Source organism: Plecotus auritus (assembly GCF_963455305.1).
Source record: "Plecotus auritus genome assembly, chromosome: 2".
NCBI classification, from domain to species: domain Eukaryota; kingdom Metazoa; phylum Chordata; class Mammalia; order Chiroptera; family Vespertilionidae; genus Plecotus; species Plecotus auritus.
Window position 1 is genome coordinate 88048508 of NC_137771.1, and position 20562 is coordinate 88069069.

At 40.2% G+C, this 20562-nt stretch overlaps 1 protein-coding gene across 1 annotated transcript in view; it reads right to left on the reverse strand.

Moving 5' to 3' along the window:
* Window positions 1-229: 229 nt before the first annotated feature.
* TMEM170B (transmembrane protein 170B) overlaps window positions 230-20562 on the reverse strand; it is a 35029-nt gene continuing 14696 nt past the window's right edge. Inside the window, exons 2-3 of the mRNA XM_080657406.1 lie at window positions 15154-15324; window positions 230-4218 (exon numbers count right to left, since the gene is read on the reverse strand). Coding sequence (XP_080513532.1) covers window positions 4088-4218; window positions 15154-15324 — 302 coding nt within the window. The 3' untranslated portion in view covers window positions 230-4087. The remainder of the gene's footprint in view (window positions 4219-15153; window positions 15325-20562) is intronic.

The window sequence follows — 20562 nt, forward strand, 5'->3', positions numbered from 1 at the left end:
GTAGCAGGATAAGGTAAAGGAGTAAATATTGGCTACCTCTACCTTTTTCTATCTTAACCAGTGGTAAACACAATGTGTAATTTAATCCTGCTTGCTCTGGCCATTTCTACCACCTCCAACCCCTAAAATGCTCCTAGATAAGTATCTGCTGATCTTAAAAATAAAGAGGTAAAGAGGAGGTAAAGGAAGCAAGATTGTAAGGGTTATTTTAATTTTCCTTTTTAAAATACATGTAGACAAAATGTGGAAATGAAAGAAAACAAATGTATTTTACAAAACAACATTATTAAATAGCACTGCAAAATGTAATTTTAAAAATTCTACTGACTGACTATCATTTACTGTCGAACATTTACTGCTTTGCCATTCATGAACAAAAAGTCGACAAGCAACAGGGCCTGGGTTCACATTTATGTCTCTGGCTTACAGTCTAGTATTCTCATCACTCTGTCACAGTGATGGTAACTCAGTTACTGAAATTCCATTTTGTGGATAAACTGGGAAAATCAGAATTTGGGGTGGTGGGGTCGAGAGAAAGACTTGAACTCTCAACTAGAATCAGGAAGCAAAATGTTGTTCTGGTCTTTTTAGGATTTAAAACCATCTTGCTAGCTTTTGGTGAACTCAAGGGCAGGAATCCTATCTTAGTCATCCTTGTACTTCCTATAGAAAATACTCCATACAGCTTTGTACATACATAGTAGGTCCATCAAAAATATTTAAACAATTGAATTAGTTGGTGTGTACGTGTCTGCTTGGGCATGTTAACATGTCAGCCCCACTCTCCTCACCTTAATTAAAGTTCTCTAAAGACTTTTTCCAACAATGTTCTTTGATTTTAAATTACCCCTGTTCCTTACATCACAAATACATGATATACAGGGCAGCTCATTTCTTTATTTCTCACTTAAAGCAAAATTAAACCCTTACACTTTTTAGGGGAGTGGAAATACTAAAGGGTGCAAACACTTAGTACATTGGGTAACAAACTATAACACTGTTTGGTAAACACCGAGATCTACAGTAAGAATAATTAAGCTGCAAGCACTGAATATAGCCATCATTCAGGACTTTCCTTATTCTAGACATCCCACGGAATCATCCTATGGGCAGATTATTTGCACCTCCTTCATTTAAAGGTTTTCAGCGTTATTTATAGTATAGATGAGGTCCCCTGACTAAACTCTGGCCTATGGGCATTTCTAACCAGGATGTTAAGTAATAACTAGTTTGGGCATATAGGAGTCTCTTCTTTGGGGAACTGATTTCATTGTCAGCAATACTTTACTATACATTAAAAAAAATAAGATGTATAAACTGCAGATGCTTTCCTCTGTCCTTCCTGCTTTAATCAAAGAGAGTTTACTGCTAATCACATACACATTTTAAGGAGCAAATACATTAATAAGAGCTTTTGTCATATCAAAAACAAGGGTCTCCAGCACTATTAAACCAAGAACAACCTCCCCAAATTAAAAAATCTCAAACATCCTAAAACCCATTTAAAAGGTCATTCAGCTGAACAAATTCTCCACTAGAGCATGTATGTGTTCCCGGAACAGAAGCTTTCCAGCTAGACTGCGTTCATACCTGGCAGCTTTGTGTGGACGTATATAATGATATAGAGGTGTATGTGGATATATATCATTACACGTTTCTTGTATCTGTAGGAAAACCACTTTTAAAAAATCTCAACACAGAAATATCTATTAAGACAATTTCATCAATGCACACCATTCAACTATATTTCAAAACATCAAAAGAGTGACAGTTGCACAAAATCCCAATGGAAAGAGCTGAAAACAGCAAAAAACAAAAAATTCCCCTACAAGTTAAGAGTACACACACACACACACACACACACACACACACATTTCATAACATAAAGCAACTTAATAATGAGATTAGGACACTCTATAAACTAATTATTAATAATCAAATTATACTTCCATTCTAAGAGTAAAAACGGGAGTTTAAATCTCTTTGGTCCACGCATTCACATATTTATGTACCAAGTTATTTTCCGGTTAATTTTTGATTCTGAACCATACGCTCCATATTACCTCTCCATGATAACTTTCGTAAATCACAACATAACCATATGTTAAAAATTTTCATTTTGTACATCTTCAATATGTTGTTGGTAATTCCTCTCAAAGAATACAAACACTTTAAATTATTGACAGAATTGCCAAAGTAAAGAAAGAACAATGAATTCAAGACTAACAGAAAAGGAGAAATCAAATTGATTTGGAAAACTTATGCCTAAATTTAATTTGGAAAACATCAAAAATATAAAGAACACATGAAATTAATTTCAGGGTTATACATATTTAAAATCAATTTTAAGATTTACTTTAAAGATCTCTAAGTGCATAGATGCTAATTGTTGTTTTATTAAAAATTTCCAAGCCACAGAATTAGAAAATCCCCCAAATTGGCTTTCCTACTGGTAAAAGTAGCTCCCCTTCCCCCACCAACTCCTCACTGTTTTTTTTTTTGTGAAGGAAAAGTGGCGTGTGTAGTAGCAAAGGCCTTAAATTTGAATGGGACCTAATAGAAACCTACTTGTTTCCCAGCCAGGTTCTAAAGCAGTGAGGCTGGAGCACACAGACTGTTTTTCTGGACTGCCCTTCACTTCACATTCTCTACAATGGCACTCCTTTGAGCGAGAACATTTATAATTGTACCTGGTTTTTAAAAATGTCAGTAGGAGAGAAGTTCAAGCAGGTCTGTTTCCCTTACTTCCTGTAGTCTTAAACACAAGTATATGTTGCCAAAATCTCTTAAAATATTTTATACGAAGGACTTTTTCATTTCTAATAAATGCCATCACATTCTAATAAACTTAAATAACAGCATAAATCAAGAACTGAACAACTAAAATGAATCACTCAAATGTATTTCAGTGCTGTTTTAATACACTGAGATGGACTGCCAGATTTACTAAATTCCTCAATTCTTATTTAGTGAAATTTTGTTACCACATATCCAAAGTAAGACAGTTTATTAATCTTCCTAGATAACTTACTGTTACTTATCTACAAATGAGGCTTTTTGTTTTCACAGCCTAATTTAGGCCACTCTTTAAATATAGATAATACTCCAGAATTAAAGACTACTTACACTTTGTCAAAAATCAAGACATAGGCAACAAGTCATAGAACCCCACTGAGGAACAGTTGTGAAGATGTTTTCTCCAGTTGAGACACAGGGCAAAACTTTCTTTAGAGGGTCAAAGAATGCAACATGCACTTCAGACTTGTTTTCTAACAAAATTTATAAGAAAAATTCCAAATAATATTTTTATGACATGAACTACAATCAATGTGTGTTACCCATAAAGTTTTTTAATTAATATCAATAGAACATTTATGTATGAGGGAAACTATTAAAAGTATTATTTATGTGCATGAAAAGGATGCACCCTATAGATCTACTTTGAGTCCTTAAAAGAGTTTAGCTAGTTTTCCATTAATATTATTTTCCACATAAATTAAATAACAATAATGCCTAACCATATTAAAGCCCTAAATCCCAGAAAAGTTCAACATTAAAAATAAAATAATTTATCTCCTAGTAAACAATTCTGTATTCGGCACTCACACAGGATTTAGAGTTACAAAGTCTCACTACGTGACCTGAATTCATGTCAAACATGTTCACAGCACTTGTCTCATCTACATCTACACTTGCAAACTGTCACATGACCAATTTATAAAAAAAGAAGAGAGTTTGGCACATATATCAATTCTTCAAAATGTCCCTGTAACTTAAACACAACACTGTTAAAAACAATGATTCAACACCAATGTTAACCTGATTGGCAGCTAAACAAGGTGCCTTTTCTTGTAGCTTCTCATAGTGTAATTCGCCTTGCCTGGGATGGAGGCACGTAAGGTGCAGTGCGGTAGTGCAATCACTTGAACACCAGAGGGCAATCTTTCCACACAGCTCTAGGCCTTATGCTCGGACCTGCTCTTTCCAGGATTCCTGTATAATTTAATTCCCACTTCCTAACAATGCCATTTTCAGAGGATCTGTACATCTGTTTCCTTATGTAAGGTCAGACATTTCCACAGAAACCTCAAAGTGTGGCGAGGATCCTTGAAAAGGAGATGATCAATGTCAGTACAGTCTGTCCTACGCCCCACACCAGGGCTTCCAAAGGGGCCATGTTCTTCCCTGCTACTCGGTAAATGCCTGCTACTGCTGCACCTGGATGAGACAGGAGGGAGAGAAACAAAAGGGCACATTCGTTCATTTTAGAGCACACTGCATGGCTTTAACTTAAGATCTCTTTTCATTTCATCAAAACTGAGTTAGTCATTGATCATTCTCATTTTATAAATTTTCTATGAAGGAATTTCCATGTGATTGGTAAAAGTTACACTTTATCATACCACATTTACCCAGTTAACTTAAAAACAGGCTTTTCTATTCAACACAAAATACATTTATGCTACATGTTGCTTGACACAAAATATGTTCATAAAAATAAATAACTCATTATTGTACATAATCTCTCATCTGGGCATTGAGTTGGCCATAATTCATCAGCATTTTATAAATATATATAACAATACATTGATAATTACAAATGATAATACAAAAACTACACAATTTAATGTAACTTCTAAATTATTCATTTTAATATTAATCATTTTATTTCTTTCAGTAAATAAATTAATTCTTAAATGTCATAAAATATCAGGATATTTAACGATTTCATTTTACAATCTAGCATATAAAATTGCTTATTAAGGTTATTTGGAGACCACTATGGTGATATCTAATAAAAACAGAAGATGAACTTGATGTTTCAGAAAAGATTTTTAGATAATGTGCACTTCCAAGAATGAGAGAATCACCATTACAAGAAGCCTCAGACCCATCTGATTCAACACTTGACCTTATTAACCCAGCATATATAATAATGTATCTAAGTGGATGATTTTAAAAGCACATTTGGAAATCATAAAGTAAGAAATATTTAAATTATAGAATGCCATCTAATAGATTGAGATGGCCTTAAAACTATTTTCCTAGAAAAGCTGTCTACATATCCTAGAATGGTCAAATATATAGAAACTAGAGGCCCGGTGCACAAAATTCGTGCACGAGGGTGTGTGTCCCTCAGCCCAGCCTGCACCCTCTCCAATCTGGGACCCCTCGAGGGATGTCCGACTGCCCATTTAGGCCCGATCCCGGGATTGGGCCTAAACAGGCAGTCGAACATCCCTCTCACAATCCAGGACTGCTGGCTCCCAACTGCTCGCCTGCCTGCCTTCCTGATTGCCCCTAACTGCTTCTGCCTGCCAACCTAATCACCCCCTAACCACTCCCCTGCCAGCCTGATTTATGCCTAACTGCTCCCCTGCATGCCTGGTCACCCCTAACTGCCCTCCCCTGCATGCCTGGTCACCCCTAACTGCCCTCCCCTGCAGGTCTGGGTCCCCCCACTGCCCTTCCCAGCAGGCCCAGTCGCCCCCAACTTCCCTCCTCTGCCAGCCTGGTCATGCCTAACTGCCCTCCCCTGCAGGCTTGATTGCCCCCAACTGCCCTCCCCTGCTGGCCTGATCACCCACAACTGCCCTCCCTTGCAGGCCTAGTCCCTCCCAACTGCCCTCCCTTGCTGGCCATCTTGTGTCCACATGGGGGCAGCCATCTTGTGTGTTGGAGTGACAGTCAATTTGCATATTACTCTTTTATTAGATAGGATAAGGCCTGGTGCATGGGTGGAGGCCAGCTGGTTTGCCCTGAAGGATGTCCCAGATCAGGGTGGGGGTTGCCTTGGGGTGTGGGGCGGCCTGGGCAAGGGGCCTCCGGTGACCCAAGCAGAGGCCCTGGTATCTGGGATTTATTTATCTTCTATAATTGAAACTTTGTAGCCTTGAGCGGAGGTCAGGGCAGGCCAGGAAGCTTGGCTTCCTCCATCACCGGGGGCAACCCAAGCCTCCTGCTCTCTCCAGCTCAGTGGCTGCCGCCAATTTTGTTGAGATTTATTTATCTTCTATAATTGAAACTTTGTAGCCTTGAGTGGAGGCCAGGGTCAGCCAGAGCGGGCGGGAAGCTTGGCTTCCTCCATTGCCGGGGAAACCCAAGCCTCCTGCTCGCTCTGTGGCCGCAGCCATCTTGGTTGGGTTAATTTGTATACTTGCTCCTGATTGGCTGGTGGGCATGGCTTGTGGGCGTAGCAGAGGTATGGTCAATTTGTATGTTTCTCTTTTATTAGTGTAGATAAGAACAGAGATAAATTATTTGTGGACACCAAATTTATAATTACTTGACAGAAAAATCTATTCAGAAGAAAAATATAAATCTATATAAATTGACAAAGAAAAAACCTAAAACATACAATTTATACAATAAAGATAGATAAAACATAAAACAATATATTCTTTACTAGTACATATATACATACTAGGGGCCTGATGCATGAAATTTGTGCAAGAGTAGGCCTTCCTTCCCCCGGCTGCCAGCACCGGCTTCCCTCTGGCACCCGGGACCCGGACTGGCTTCCCTCCAGCCACCAGCAGGCACCCGGAACCTGGGCTTCCCTTCGGCCTGGCTTCGTCCAGAAGGACGTCTGGTTTAATTAGCATATTACTCTTTTATTATTATAGATGCATGTGTATGCATGTAGGCACACATGTACATGTATGTATGTATGCATGCATGTAATGTAGAAGCAAAAATCTGGGGGTTACATAATCAAACTGAAAATAGGATTACATTTGTGAAGAGCACTGGTTTAGGAATGCTACTCAAGAGACCCCTGACTCATCCATAATGTTTTAATTTTAACATGATGAAAACAGTTATATGCCATATACATATAAGTTCCCTTTATCTACAGTTTCACTTGCTGTGGTTTCAGCTACTGCATACACATACATCTGTATGTATGTACTAGTAAAAAAAATATATATTGTTTTATGTTTTCTCTTTCTTTGTTGTGGTCAACTGTGGTCTGAAAATATTAAATGGAAAATTCCAGAAATAAACAATTCATAGGTTAAACTGCATGCCCATTTGAGCAGTGTGATGAGATCTCCTGCTGTTCCGCCCAGACTTGGAAATCTCCCTTGTCTAGCATCTCTACACTGCAGGTGCTTTTTGGGCATCAGCCACTTAAGTGACCTTCTCAGTTATCAGATCCACTGTCGCAGTATCATGATGCTTGTGTCCAAGTCACCCTTATTTTACTTAATTATGGCACCAAAGCACAGCGACTGCTTCTGTGAACATCCTTGCATGTAACACCTGGCACACACATGTAATCACTGGTTTCTCTAGAAAATGCCAAATTATTTTCCAAAGTAGTTGTGCCAATTTACGTATATTCCAGTTACGAATCCATATACTTACCTTCTGTTTTTTAAAATTTTGTCAACCTGGTGGGTGAGAAGTGTTATCTCTGTGATTAATTTGCATTTTCCTGATGTGACTGATATCGTTTTCACATTACTGGCAATTAAAGTTTCTGCATCTATAAAATGCTTGTCAAATCTTTTGTCTATTTTGCAATTGGGTCATCTTTTTCTTATTTAATTAATAGGGTTTAAAAGTATACAGTTTGGATATTAATCTTACATATTTATATATGATCACAAATACTTTCCCCAATTTGTGCTTTAGTTTTCATTCACTTTAAGATGTATTTTGTTGAACAATAGTCAGCTGAAAAATTACAAACATTATGAACATTATTTTCTTGGTGAAATATGAGGCTAAGCTATGTGAGAATAAGGAAGACAGAAGTGGAATAGGGTGCTTGGAATAAATGATACGTGTTAGGCACTTGCAATATGATCAATGGCAGAAGGAATGAATTGGGAATAAGAAAAGATCCCAAAGGTATTAAGGGGCTAGTGAAGACTGGTGGGGAAAGCAATATGGCTGAGTTGGTGTCAATATACAGCAACACGACATGCCTGCAGGGGTGTACCAAGGAAAGGGATTTGATTTCCTCCTCATATTTCCTAAGAGAAAGCAAATATAAAGGTTAAGGCAAATTTAGTTTTACTAGTGTGTTGATTCTATCACTGTTGTAGTTAGATCAGGGATTTGGCAAACTACACTCTGCAGGTCAAATCTGACCCACCACTGTATTTGTACGGCATGACAGCTAAAGATGATTTCTATACTTTTAAACAGTTGAAAAAAAATCAAAGAAAGAATACTATTTCATGATCAATGAATACTGTATAAAATTCAAATTTTAGGCATCCATAATGTTTTATTGGCACACAGCCGTACTTCCTTCTGATACTGAGCTATCTTTGCATACCTAGGATAACATGCATAAGGTAATGAGCCTGCACTTTTCTGTTCTTGTGTAGTCTGTACCTTGCTTAGCAGCAAGATTACTTTGGCCTTGGTAAATAAGCTGTGCCCCCAGCTTTTACTCTTTCCATTTTCTGCAATAATTTGGATAAAATAAGAACTTACTGTTTCTTGGAAGTTTGGGAGATAGCTGTAAACCCATTTGGGCCTGGAGTTCTTTGGGGAGAGGAGTACTTAATATTTTAATGGTTTAAAAATACTTATTGTCCAATTCATATTTTCTCTTTCTTCTTATGCTAATTTTGATATTTATATTTAGAAATATATAGCTGTTAAAAACTATGTTATTTTAATAATTCTTTACCCTATCTGTATTATTGGATCTGTGGTTCCTTTTTCTTTTAAAAAAATATGTTTTTACTGATTTTAAAGAGAGAGGAAGGGACTGAGATAGAGGTAGAAACATTGATGAGAGAGAAACATTATTGATTGGCTGCCTCCTACATGCCCCCACTGGGAATTAAGCCCAAACCTGTGCATGTGCCCTGGCTGGGAATTGAACCTTGACCTCTTGGTTCCTGTGTAAAAGTTCAACCACTGACCCACACCAGCTGGGTTATTTTTTCTAGTTTGTTTTATATTTTACTTTTCTGCCTTAACTCATTTTTAATTAGATTTCTAGTAATGTATTTATCTTATTAACTTTGCAAAGAACCAGTGTTTTTGTTTTGTAATCTTTTATAAATTCAACATACAAAACTTAGCAGCATTTCTCTACAGCAATAAAACTAAACAATGTAGTCAAAAGAGATACAATGCACGATAACCACAGCATAATGAGGTTAGGAAATAACTTAATCAAAATATAACCTTCCTATGGAGAAAAACATTTTAAACCTCTAACAAAAGATAGAAGTTGATCTGAATAAATAAAGATATATTAATGTTCTTAGATGGATTAATTTAATATGCCAATTCTTTTCATATTAACCTCTACATTCAATTAAATCCCAATTAAAATCATAGTTATATTTTTTTAGGAACTCAGTAGATATTTTTAAAAATTTACATGAAAGAATCAATACCCATGAATAGCAATGTTAACCCCGAGTAAAAAACAAAAAGGAGAGGGACCTAGCCCTATCAGATATTGAGAAATACAGGTTATACCTCAGAGATATTGTGGGTTTGGTTCCAGACCACTGCAATAAAGTGTGTATTGCAATAAAGCAGGTCATAACCTTTTTTGCTGGTGGAGGGTTTGCCTTCAGTTTGTAAAATAATGCAACATCAGTGAAACACAATAACGTGAAGCACAATAAAGTGAGGTTTGCCTGTATCACAAAATCATAGGGATATAAAATGTGGCCTTGCTGCAAGAACAGATAAAAAGACTAACAAATCAGAACAGAGGTTCAGAGACATATCCATGTACCTTGAGGGCATAATACACAAAAAAAGAGATACTACAAATCAATGAGGAGATGTATACTTTAGTGGCTAGTGTGGTAAAAATTGCCTTCCTCTCTGGGAGGAAGAAAAGGCACCTAGAATCCTATCTAACACCAAATACAAAGGTAGACTTTAGACCAAGGGGCAAATTATGACCTGAATGCCAGATACCTGAAATGAAGAGATGTTCTAATTCATTTAATAATCAGAGAAATACAAATTAACCAACAATGAGATGTCACTTTATACCTTGCTAAAATTAGACAGATATGTGTATACTGCCAAATGATGGTATTACATAGTAACCCAGTTTCTTTCAATATTGGTATTAACTATCTATACTAACTAAAATGAAAAAAAAATGACTCTATTCTGGAAATAAAATCTAAGAAGTAGTAAAATATGAGAGATATGTATCAACTAGTGGCCTGGTGCATGGATTCATGCACATTGAAAGGAAATTAGAAGAAAGATTCTTGGGGTAATTGCATTACTGCAAAAAATTACATGTCAAAATAGTATATATAATATAGTATTATAAAATTAAAATACAAAATATTTTAATATGTATTGTGCATGCACAAGTCAACGTTTGTTTTTAAATTGCCAGTGCATGTCATATGTACCAGCCAGTTGGTTGGTCAGATGGATGTATGCTCAGTCACTTAGCCTTTTATATATATAGAATATTCAGTATCTTGTTCAATATAGATATCCAAGAATTGTTTGCTGCACTGAATATAAAGCTGTGAGTGCTCCAACACTCACAAATCACATTAGGAAAATTTAGTTAAATATTTACATTAACTAGTTTTCTTAATTCAAGTGTTTGCAGGTCAGAAAATGAGCCAGAATTTAAATGTTTTCTTACTAATATTTATTTACTTGAAATTGTTTCAGACTTATATTTTCAAAGATTTTAACATATAACATTGCAGTTTCTAAAATCATTGGCTTATTATATTCTTGACTGAAGTAAAAGTAGGCAATAAATGTATACAGGTATATACCACTGAGATAAATGAAAGTAGAATGACATTTCTTTAAACATTTATGCCAATAAGTACACACACACATTCAATGCCCCTGAACAAGCTGTTCCTTCTCTCTCCTCATTCGCTGTTTCATAATTCCCACGAGGGCACATCAGAAACACTGGAATCCCTTTCATGCCTCTTTGCATGCCACCAAAGTAAACAGTAATTAATTGGAGGTTTTACCTCTGCCATAGTCCTAACATTAACTCTTTCTTTTCCAACCCACTGCCACTCTAGCTAAGATCCACCCTCAAGTCCAAATTTTAGTTATTGTCTCTTAATTCCTCTCCCTTCCCTTTCTTTCCCTTTTCTTGCCCATCCTTTCCTCTGCTCTTTCTCACTCACTACATCCATTCATCCATCCATCCAACCAACCAGCATCTTTTTAGTATCTATTATGTTCCAGATAGTGTTTTATTGGGGATACAGCAGTGAGGAAGACAGACAAGGTCCCCACTCTTTCAGAGTTTTCCCTTGGTTCCTCATATATCTATCCTAATATATAAAAACCCAGGGTCCATAATGACTGACTGAAGGCTCGACCGAACACCGGAAGTCAGTCCTGCAGTCAGTGCTGGGTTGCTGTTGCGACCCAGCACTGACTGCTTAGGGGGCTGCGGATCAGGCCCAGAGAGAGAGGCAGGGTCTAATCTGCAGCCTCCATGGCAGCTGTTGATCAGCTGTTGCCTCTCTCTTTCTCTCCTGGTTTCGCCAACTGCCTTTTCTCTATTTCTCTCCGGGCCTCTGCGGGGGCTACTGATCAGCCCCACCTCTCTGATCAGGCCTGGAAGTAGGCCTAGAGACACTGACTGGCATAGAAACCGACCAATCAGAACCAAATCTGGGTGAACTGTGAGGAGCCAATGTCTGCCTATGAGGTGGAGCTTTTGATGCTGACTGGCATAGAAACCAACCAATCAAAACCAAATTGGCCAGCAGGGAGGGAAGTTGGGGGCAAGATCAGGCCAGCAGGGGAGGGCAGTTAGGGGTGATCAGGCAGGCAGAGGCAGTTGGGGGCAAGATCAGACTGGCAGGGGAGAGCAATTGGGGGCGAGATCAAGCCGGCAGGGGAGGGCAATTAGGGGCGATCAGGCAGGCAGGCAGAGGGGTTAGGGGCAATCAGTCAGGCAGGCAGAGGCAGTTAGGGGTGATCAGGCAGGCAGGCAGGTGAGCAATTAGGAGCCAGCGGTCCCAGATTGCGAGAGGGACATCCCCCAAGGGGTCCCCGATTGGAGAGGGTGCAGGCTGGGCTGAGGTAACCCCCCTTAGTGCATGAATTTCGTGCACCGGGCCACTAGTCCTATATAATAAAGAGATAATATGCAAATTAACCCTCAAGCCCTCACAAGATGGCTGCCTATGACCAAGCCAACAGGGGGGTTAGTGAGGGATGACCAAACAACTGAACAGCAGGCTGCATGGGGCGACCAGGCTGGCGGGGGGGGGGGGAGGGCAGTTGGGAGCGATCAGGCTGGCAGGGGAGGCAATTGGGGGCAACCAGGCCAGCAGAGGGGGGCAGTTGGGGGCGACCAGGTCAGCAGGGAGGGCAGTAAGAGGTGACCAGGCCAGCAGGAGGGCAGTTAGGGGCAACCAGGCCGGTGAGGGGGGGGGGGTGCAGTTGGGGGTGACCAGGCTGGCAGGGGGGCAGTGAGGGGTGACTAGACCAGTGGGGGGGACAGTTGGGAAAGACCAGGCTGGCAGTGGGGGGCAGTTAGAGGTGACCGGGCTGGCAGAGGGGGGCACTAAGGGGTGACCAGGCCAGCAGGGGGGCAGTCAGGAGACCAGGCTGGTGGGGGCAGCAGTTAGGAGTGACCAGGTCAACAGGGAGGGGGCAGTTAGGGGCGACCAGGCCAGCAGGCAGGTGAGCGATTAGGAGCCAGTGGTCCCAGATTGTGAGAGGGATGTCCAACAGCAGTCGGACATCCCCCGAGGGGTCCTGGATTGGAGAGGGTGCAGGCTGGGCTGAGGAGACCCCCCCCCCCCCCGTGCACGAATTTCATGCACTGGGCCTCTAGTATATATATAAAAGACTAAGTGTCTGTCCGCCCAACCAGTAGCTATGACATGCACTGACCACCAGTGGGCAGACACTCAACACAGGAGCTGCCATGAGGCGCACTGGCCGTTTAAAAATAAATGGCACCACGGACCTGGTGCCGACAAACCAACACTTGGTTTCCCCAAGTGGGACACAGGCCCCGCCACCACCCCGCAGCACCACCCCACCAAATCGCAGCCAACGCTGCCAAGACCCCATGGTGCAAAATGCAACCCACAGCCCAGCCTAGAAACGGTCGCTGTGGGCACCAGGTAATGCCATCACATAGCAAAGCCCGGCTTCCTCTCCCTAGCAACTAGCATTCTTGGAGTTTCTTCCTCAGCCCAGGAAAACAACTTCCTTTATCGCCAGGCGCAAATACTTTACACTTTAACTGAATGTTTGTGAAGCATTTTCACATGCCTCATCTCATTTGATCCTCACAGAAGTCCTAGAGTAGATAGATAGGAGACTCGGTAGAATTCTATTTTCTTTTCATTAGCAAGACATGTATAGCGATATTAAAATATTTCTTCTAATTAATTTCCTTTCAATGTGCATGAATCCATGCACCGGGACACTAGTATTCTATATTTAGCTATAAGACACATTTTCCCATTGAACTGCTTTGCCCCTTGCCAACTCCACTCAAAAATATCTGTTTGTTTTCCACAGACTGCAGCACTTCATGGCTGGCCTTCCAAGATCCTCTAGGATTTGTCTCCATTCTATCTTTCAAGCTGAATCTCCTACTTCTTCACTATGCACATCCTATACTTTAGCTAAACCTTACCTATGGCAAAATGGATGAGGCACCTTATGATAAAGTTACTGGTTGAATACAGCAACAACAAAAACCTAATACAAGATAACATAAAAAATAAATAGTAAATGAAGGAAGGAAAAAATAGGCTACTCACCACTTCTCACAACTATTCTATGATTGTCTTAGTGCCACAGGACATACCTAGAGACATGGGATAGGGCTTTTCTCTTGAGGCAGCATATGCCAATCACTCTGGGAAAACGTGAGTGTGGGACATAAAAGGAGAGGCCTTAGCGCTATAGAAGAAAGGCCCTCCTCTTATTTCTGGGGCTAAGAACCAACCAGAAAGGAAAAAGTCCCTTGTGGAGAGTCTCAAAACAGAGTAGGAGCAGTGAGCTGCCCCAGACATTTGGAAGTAGACCAGAAGCAAAGGGCAATGTTAGCCTCTATTACTCAGTGGCACTGACAATCAACAACAGCATAGAAAAGCAGCCGGTTTCTGGCAGGACCACATTAAGGAAGCCACTGTGGCACCCTCCAGTCTGAACAAGATGCATCGAAGTTCTGGCTCAACTAGCACAACAGAAACCAGAACTAACTCTTTGAACACAAGGCTAAAGTTGGAGCCTAAGGACAGTGTTAACAGGAAAGGGCCAGCCATGGTCAGGTGGTTCAGCTGGTTAGAGAGTTGTCCTATACACTGAAGTCTCGGGTCCCATTCCCGGTCAGGGTACATACCCAGGTTTCGGGTTCAATCTCTTGGTCAGGGTGTGTACAGGAGGCAATCAATCAATGTTTCTCGAGTACATTGATATTTCTCTCTCTCTCTCTCTCTCTCTCTCTCTCTCTCTCTCTCTCTCTCTCTCTCTCTCCCTCCCCATCCCTCCTCCCCTCCCTCCTTCCTTCCCTCCCTCTTCTTCCCCTTCTCCTTTCCTCCTCTAAAAATATCAATAAGAGCATATTCTTAGATGAGAATTAAAACAAAAAAGAGGAGTGGGCAGAGGGAATAAACCTGAGACCATGCATAAAATACACAAGGCAGAACAGCAGAAAACTTGCAAATAGCTAGAGGACACTCTAAAGTGGCCAATTTCTAATAGGCCATGGATATTTGTGCCATAATTTGTGTATAAGAAGGAAGTGTAATTTTATTTTGTAGTTACGGGCAGATGACATCAAGGACCTAAAGGCTATATTTTCACTCTTTTTTAAGGACAACCATCACTATCATATTTGTGTGCCTACATTTCCCCCTTATGAGATAGTGAGCTCCTTTAAAGCAGAAATTACATCCACTGTAAGATACCATTTCCCATGAATTGCTTTGCCCTTCTCCAAGTTTTACAAGTTTTTGCATTTCCTACAAAACATAATGAGTCTTCACATAGAAGTAAAAAAAAACTATTTCAATGAATAAGTGAACTGATCTTTACCCTCTAGGTGAAGTGCAATTAGTGCTAAAAAAATATTCTACATGAAAGAATACATGTTGCAGGTACAATAAGAATAATGTTACCAAAACTGTAAGTGCATATAAAATTCTGTCCTTAAACAAAACAAAATCAACTTACTAGTGATCATTGCTCCAGTTACAGAAGCCAGAAATCCGATGCTGACTGCAATGACGGAGATCACTCTCCCCTGTCTATGCCTCTGCAGCATTACAAACATCAGCACTCCCGCAGCACCATGGACAAACAGAGAGGAGAAGAGAGCCCAGAGAAAGATCCAATACCACATCTCTGAAAGGAAAAGCAAAGTGTTAATAATTCTGTGGAAAAATATCTTAGAAACTTCAATTTAACAAATTGTGAGCACCCCTCGTTTGGGGAAGGTTAAATGAGATAATAGATACAAAAATGCCTAGTACAGTATCTGACACATAGTAGTACTAAATAAATTTTAACAATTACCAACCTTGCTAATGGTTAATGGGAAAATAATTCCCTCCATAACTTCAGAAGGTTAAGGCTACACACTAATTTCCTTTAAGTATCTCCATTATGTAGCCAGAGTGCATCAATTTGTCTAAGACACCCCTCATATATTTTCAAATCTTCTGAAGTGTACAATTTATTACTGTTTGATATGTAATTTTCTATTTTCCACACTAAATAGCAGTGTTAAGACATTTAAAAATCTATTCCTCAATTCAAATCATTCCAGAAGTTAGTCAATGAATTTATCTTTTATAATTTTAAGAATTTCATGTGATTCCCACCGTGGCTCTCAACTTTATATACACTATTAAACAGTTAGAATTTTTTATTTTATTAAGAATTCTTTGCCTTATGTCATTTTAATAGTCTTTACCCAAACTTTCAACTCCATTATTCTTCAATATATCCTCAATTACTGTTCACTGATACTGAGTTTATAAAGAGTTAATGAGCATACCTTTCATTTGGTCTCTCTAGCCTTCATTCCCTTTCTCTCTGACAACTGTCAGCCTCCCAGTCGATGCACACAGCTCCCATAGATATTACTGGGCCCTCGCATTGGCTCCATTTTCCTGACCATGATAGTGGTCAGGCATATCAGGACAGGCCATTGAGCCCAGCCACGCCAGTCATTCCTGTCCCCTGGTAATCCTGTACTGGGACCAATTGAGCACGTAGGTCTTTGGGAGGTTGAACCCAAAGGGTTCATGATTTGTAAAGAGCCACTTCATCATATATATATATAAAAGCCTAAGCGACCGTTCAACCATAGCTATGACGCGCACTGACCACCAGGGGGCAGACACTCAACGCACAGGCATGGAAACATGGAACAGACTGATGAATCTCAAAGGGAAGGGGGAAGCGGGGAGGGAGGGAAGAGATTAACCAAAGATCTTATATGCATACTAGAGGCCTGGTGCACAGATTTGTGCACCAGTGGGGTCCCTCGGCCTGGCCTGCGGGGATAGGGCTGAAACCAGCCTGGTGCACAGATTCTTGCACTGGTGGGATCCCTTGGCCTGGCCTGTGGGGATCGGGCCAAAATCGGCAGTCCAACATTCCACAAGGGGTCCCAGATTGTGAGAGGGTGCAGGCCAGGCCGAGGGACCCCACAAATCCGTGCACCAGGCCTCTAGTCATGTGATAAAAGCCACCATACACAGTGAAAAAACAACAACATATCCATCAAAGACTAGAGACAACCAAGTACTATTTTTAGTAATTTCTAACACCCTGCCACATTCCATCCTTAGATTCAATCCGTTTCCTTGTAATACTAGTAAAATCCCTCTTTTTATTTAAATTAGTTCAGATAAAGTTTCTGTTACCTATAGTTAAAAGAGCTGACTCTAGAATGTTTAGATGTCACCTTGAGACTTATCCTTGGTATACAGATGTTCCATATGCAAAATATTTCATCTGCTATTTGTGCTAGTATTCACTCTATTGAATATAAAAGTCAGAAAATAAAAATGGACGAATTAAAACTTATTTATTCCATACAATGGAATATTACTCAGCTTTAAAAAGGAAACAATCCTGTCATCTGCTCCAACATGGATGAATCTTGAGGACTTTATGCTAAATAAAATAAACTAGTTACAAGAACAAGTATTGTTTGATTCCACTTACATGATGTATCTACAGTAGTCAAATTCACAGAAACAGAAAACAGAATGGTGGTTGCCAGGGGAATGGGGAAGAGGGAAAAGGGGAGTTGTTGCTTAATGGGTGCAGAGATAAAAACGATGTGATCTAGTGCACAAAAATATGAATGTGCTTACTACTGAACTGCACAAATAAGATGATAACTTTTATATTATATACCAGAGGCCTGGCGCACGAATTTATGCATGGGTGGGGTTCCTCGGCCTGGCTGGCGATCGGGGCCGATTGGCGGGGGGGTGGCGGCCGCTGGGGCAAAGGACCATGAGAGGTTGGCGGCCGGGGGGAGGGACTGTGGGAGGTTGGCCGGCTGCAGAAAGTTGGCTGTGGGAGCGCAATGACCACCAGGGGGCAGCTCCTGCATTGAGTGTCTGCCGCCTGGTGGTCAGTGCGCCTCATAGCAACCAGTCGACCGGTCATTCGATCGCTTAGGCTTTTATATATATAAAACAGAGGCCCGGTGCACAAAATTTGTGCACGGAGGGAGGGTCCCTCAGCCCAGCCTGCACCCTCTCCAATCCAGGACCCCTCGGGGGATGTCCAACTGCCTGTTTAGGCCCGATCCAACTGGCAGTCGGACATCCCTCTCACAATCTGGGACCACTGGCTCCTAACCACTCGCCTGCCTGCCAGCCTGATGCCCCTAACTGCTCCCCTGCTGGCCTGATTGCCTCTAACCACCTCTGCCTGCCAGCCTGATCACCCCTAATTGCCTCTGCCTGCCAACCTGATTGCCCCTAACCACCTCTGCCTGCCGGCCTGATCGCCCCTAACTGCCTCTGCCTGCTTGCCTGATCTCCCCCTAATTGCTCTCCTGCTGGCCTGATCACCCCCCAATTGCTACCCTGCTGGCCTGATTGCCCCTAACTGCCCTCCCCTGCTGGCCTGATCGCCCCCTAACTGCCCTCCCCTGACGGCCTGATCGCCCCCTAACTGCCCTCCCTTGCTGGCCTGATCAACACCTAACTGCTCCCCCCTGCCAGCTTGATCGCCCCCTAACTGATCTCCCCTGCCGGCCTGATTGCCCTTAACCACCTCTGTCTCGGCCCCACCGGGGCTTTGTCTGAAAGGACGTCCGGAAGATGTCCAGTCTAATTAGCATATTACCCTTTTATTAGTATAGATTTTTTTTTTTACCACACAAATAAGTAAAAATTTTAAAACGTTTGGGTGGAAATTTAAAAGATAATTACTTTAACTCAAGACCATAAATGAATAGGCATTTAAAAACAAAACAAACAAAAATCTCTCTGGAGAAAGGAAGCAGGTTATAAAGAGGTAACACTAGAGGTTTTTGTGGCAATAAAACTGTTTTGTATTTTGACTGTGATGATGAGTATATATAAAAGTGATAAACTGTATACAACTAAATACACACACACATACACAACACACACACACAAATGAGTACAAGTATACAATACCAGTGAAGTCTGAAGGTTTTTGGATTGCATTAATATTAATATCCTGGTTTGGATATTATACTGTGCTTTTCCAAGAGGTTCCCATTGGGTAAAGAGCACAGGGGCTCACCCTGTTTTATTCCTTACAACTGCATGTAAGTCTATAATTATCTCAAAGTAAAAAGGTAAATTTATAAAGAAAAGAGAAGGGAGATGCCAAATTCTAAAGAATTGATCCTTAGAATGGACTCAAATCATTCAAAATCATTTCACTAGAGACATCTGATATATTTTCCAGTGTACTTTAAAGTACCATGCACGCTTCTCAATGGCATGGAGATAGATACTGGTGATTAAGGAAAAATAGACACAGCTTTCCTTTTAAAAGGTTTTCTCTCTTCCAGTTTTCAGGGAAATAGTGCTTTCATGCTATCACACCCAAACCAATGGCTTCAACTTATAATAAATGAATTAAAGACAAAAAGGCTTAACCTGCTCAGAAGATAAAATTTATATTTAAAAAGATAATAATTTTCCAAAGTGAACTCAATAAAGTAAAAATATAAGGGACTACTAATGCACTATAGGGAGTGCTCTAAGACAAGAAAGGGCTGTAAAACAGAAAACATAATCCTAATAAGTCAACAATGTGCCTTGTATCCTAAGATCACTTCTGATAGCTTATCAGATGTATTCCCCCTAAAGCACTTTTCTTTGTTGTCCTTGTAATACAAGTAGATTAAAAATTTCTTGACTGCATTTAACACTATGAATGCGGGATTATTTGACACTATAAGTAATATTCTTTGCCTGACTGTACAGATATTGACATCAACAATATATTTACCTAATAATTAGGAAAAGTAAATTTTAAAATTAATGTTTTAACAAACCCCAGGTTATAAAAGAATTATATAACTAAAAAGGAATCTTAAGTGGTCCTCTAATGACCAGTCAAGGATTATCCCTTAAACTGACTGAGAACAAAGTACCTAAACTCAAATTTACTTTTATGTTTCTCTCGCTTTAAAAAATATATATATGATATATCATGGAAAAAATTAAACTCCACTGAAAATATCTACAACTAACTTAGGTGTCATGTTACTACTATTATTTTGAATTACCTGATAGATTAATACAACCCTGTCACTGAGCATGGCCTCTAAAGATCTTGATCTGTTCTGGGTAAACAAGCCTGTCTAAGGTTCTACTCACCATTGGCAAACCCAGGAAACCTACTGGGTTAGTTCAGATGAAGAGAAGTGTAGGATCCTAAGAGTAGAGCAAGAAGAGTTGTCCAAAAGCCCTAGAGGAAGAACAGGTACTAAGAGGACAGGAGTAGAATATCACAATTTTTTAACTGTCCTACAGCTAACTTGAACACTAAGAATCCCAGTTTTTCCTTTCCATCTATAACTCATGTGATCCAACTTTCTAGCAATTAAGCAATAGTAAAGGGAGGAAGCCAGAGGGAGCCTTTGCTAGTGCTAAACAAATACAAAAATTTAAAGTACAATGCACAACACAGAAACTTTAAAGCATGCCATCCATACAATCACTTTAATTCCATGGAAGAAGTATCCCTTCTTCCTGGGCACATCTTAGGAAGCCCTTTGGTTATTTCTCCCTATTGAAGGCTGTCCATAATCTACATCCTAAAGAAGTTTTGCCTGGATTTTTGCAGTGTTTGTTTACTTTTTAGTGAGACAAGAGGCAGGAGAGTTGTGATTTGTTCCAGCCTCAAACAATACTAGTAATAGCCCTGCTTGAAGTCTGCACCTCATCAGCCCTGGTTGCCAAGTCACTCAGAAATTATATTTTGTGCTTTTGATTTTAATCCTTGGGAAAATTATTTATGAAAAATGAACTTCTCTCAATGTTTAGAATATATTAACTGAGTAAAGACAAGTCAAAGAATGGTACAAAATGTTTGATCCTATTTGTTTAAAAAATTACATGTTTATAT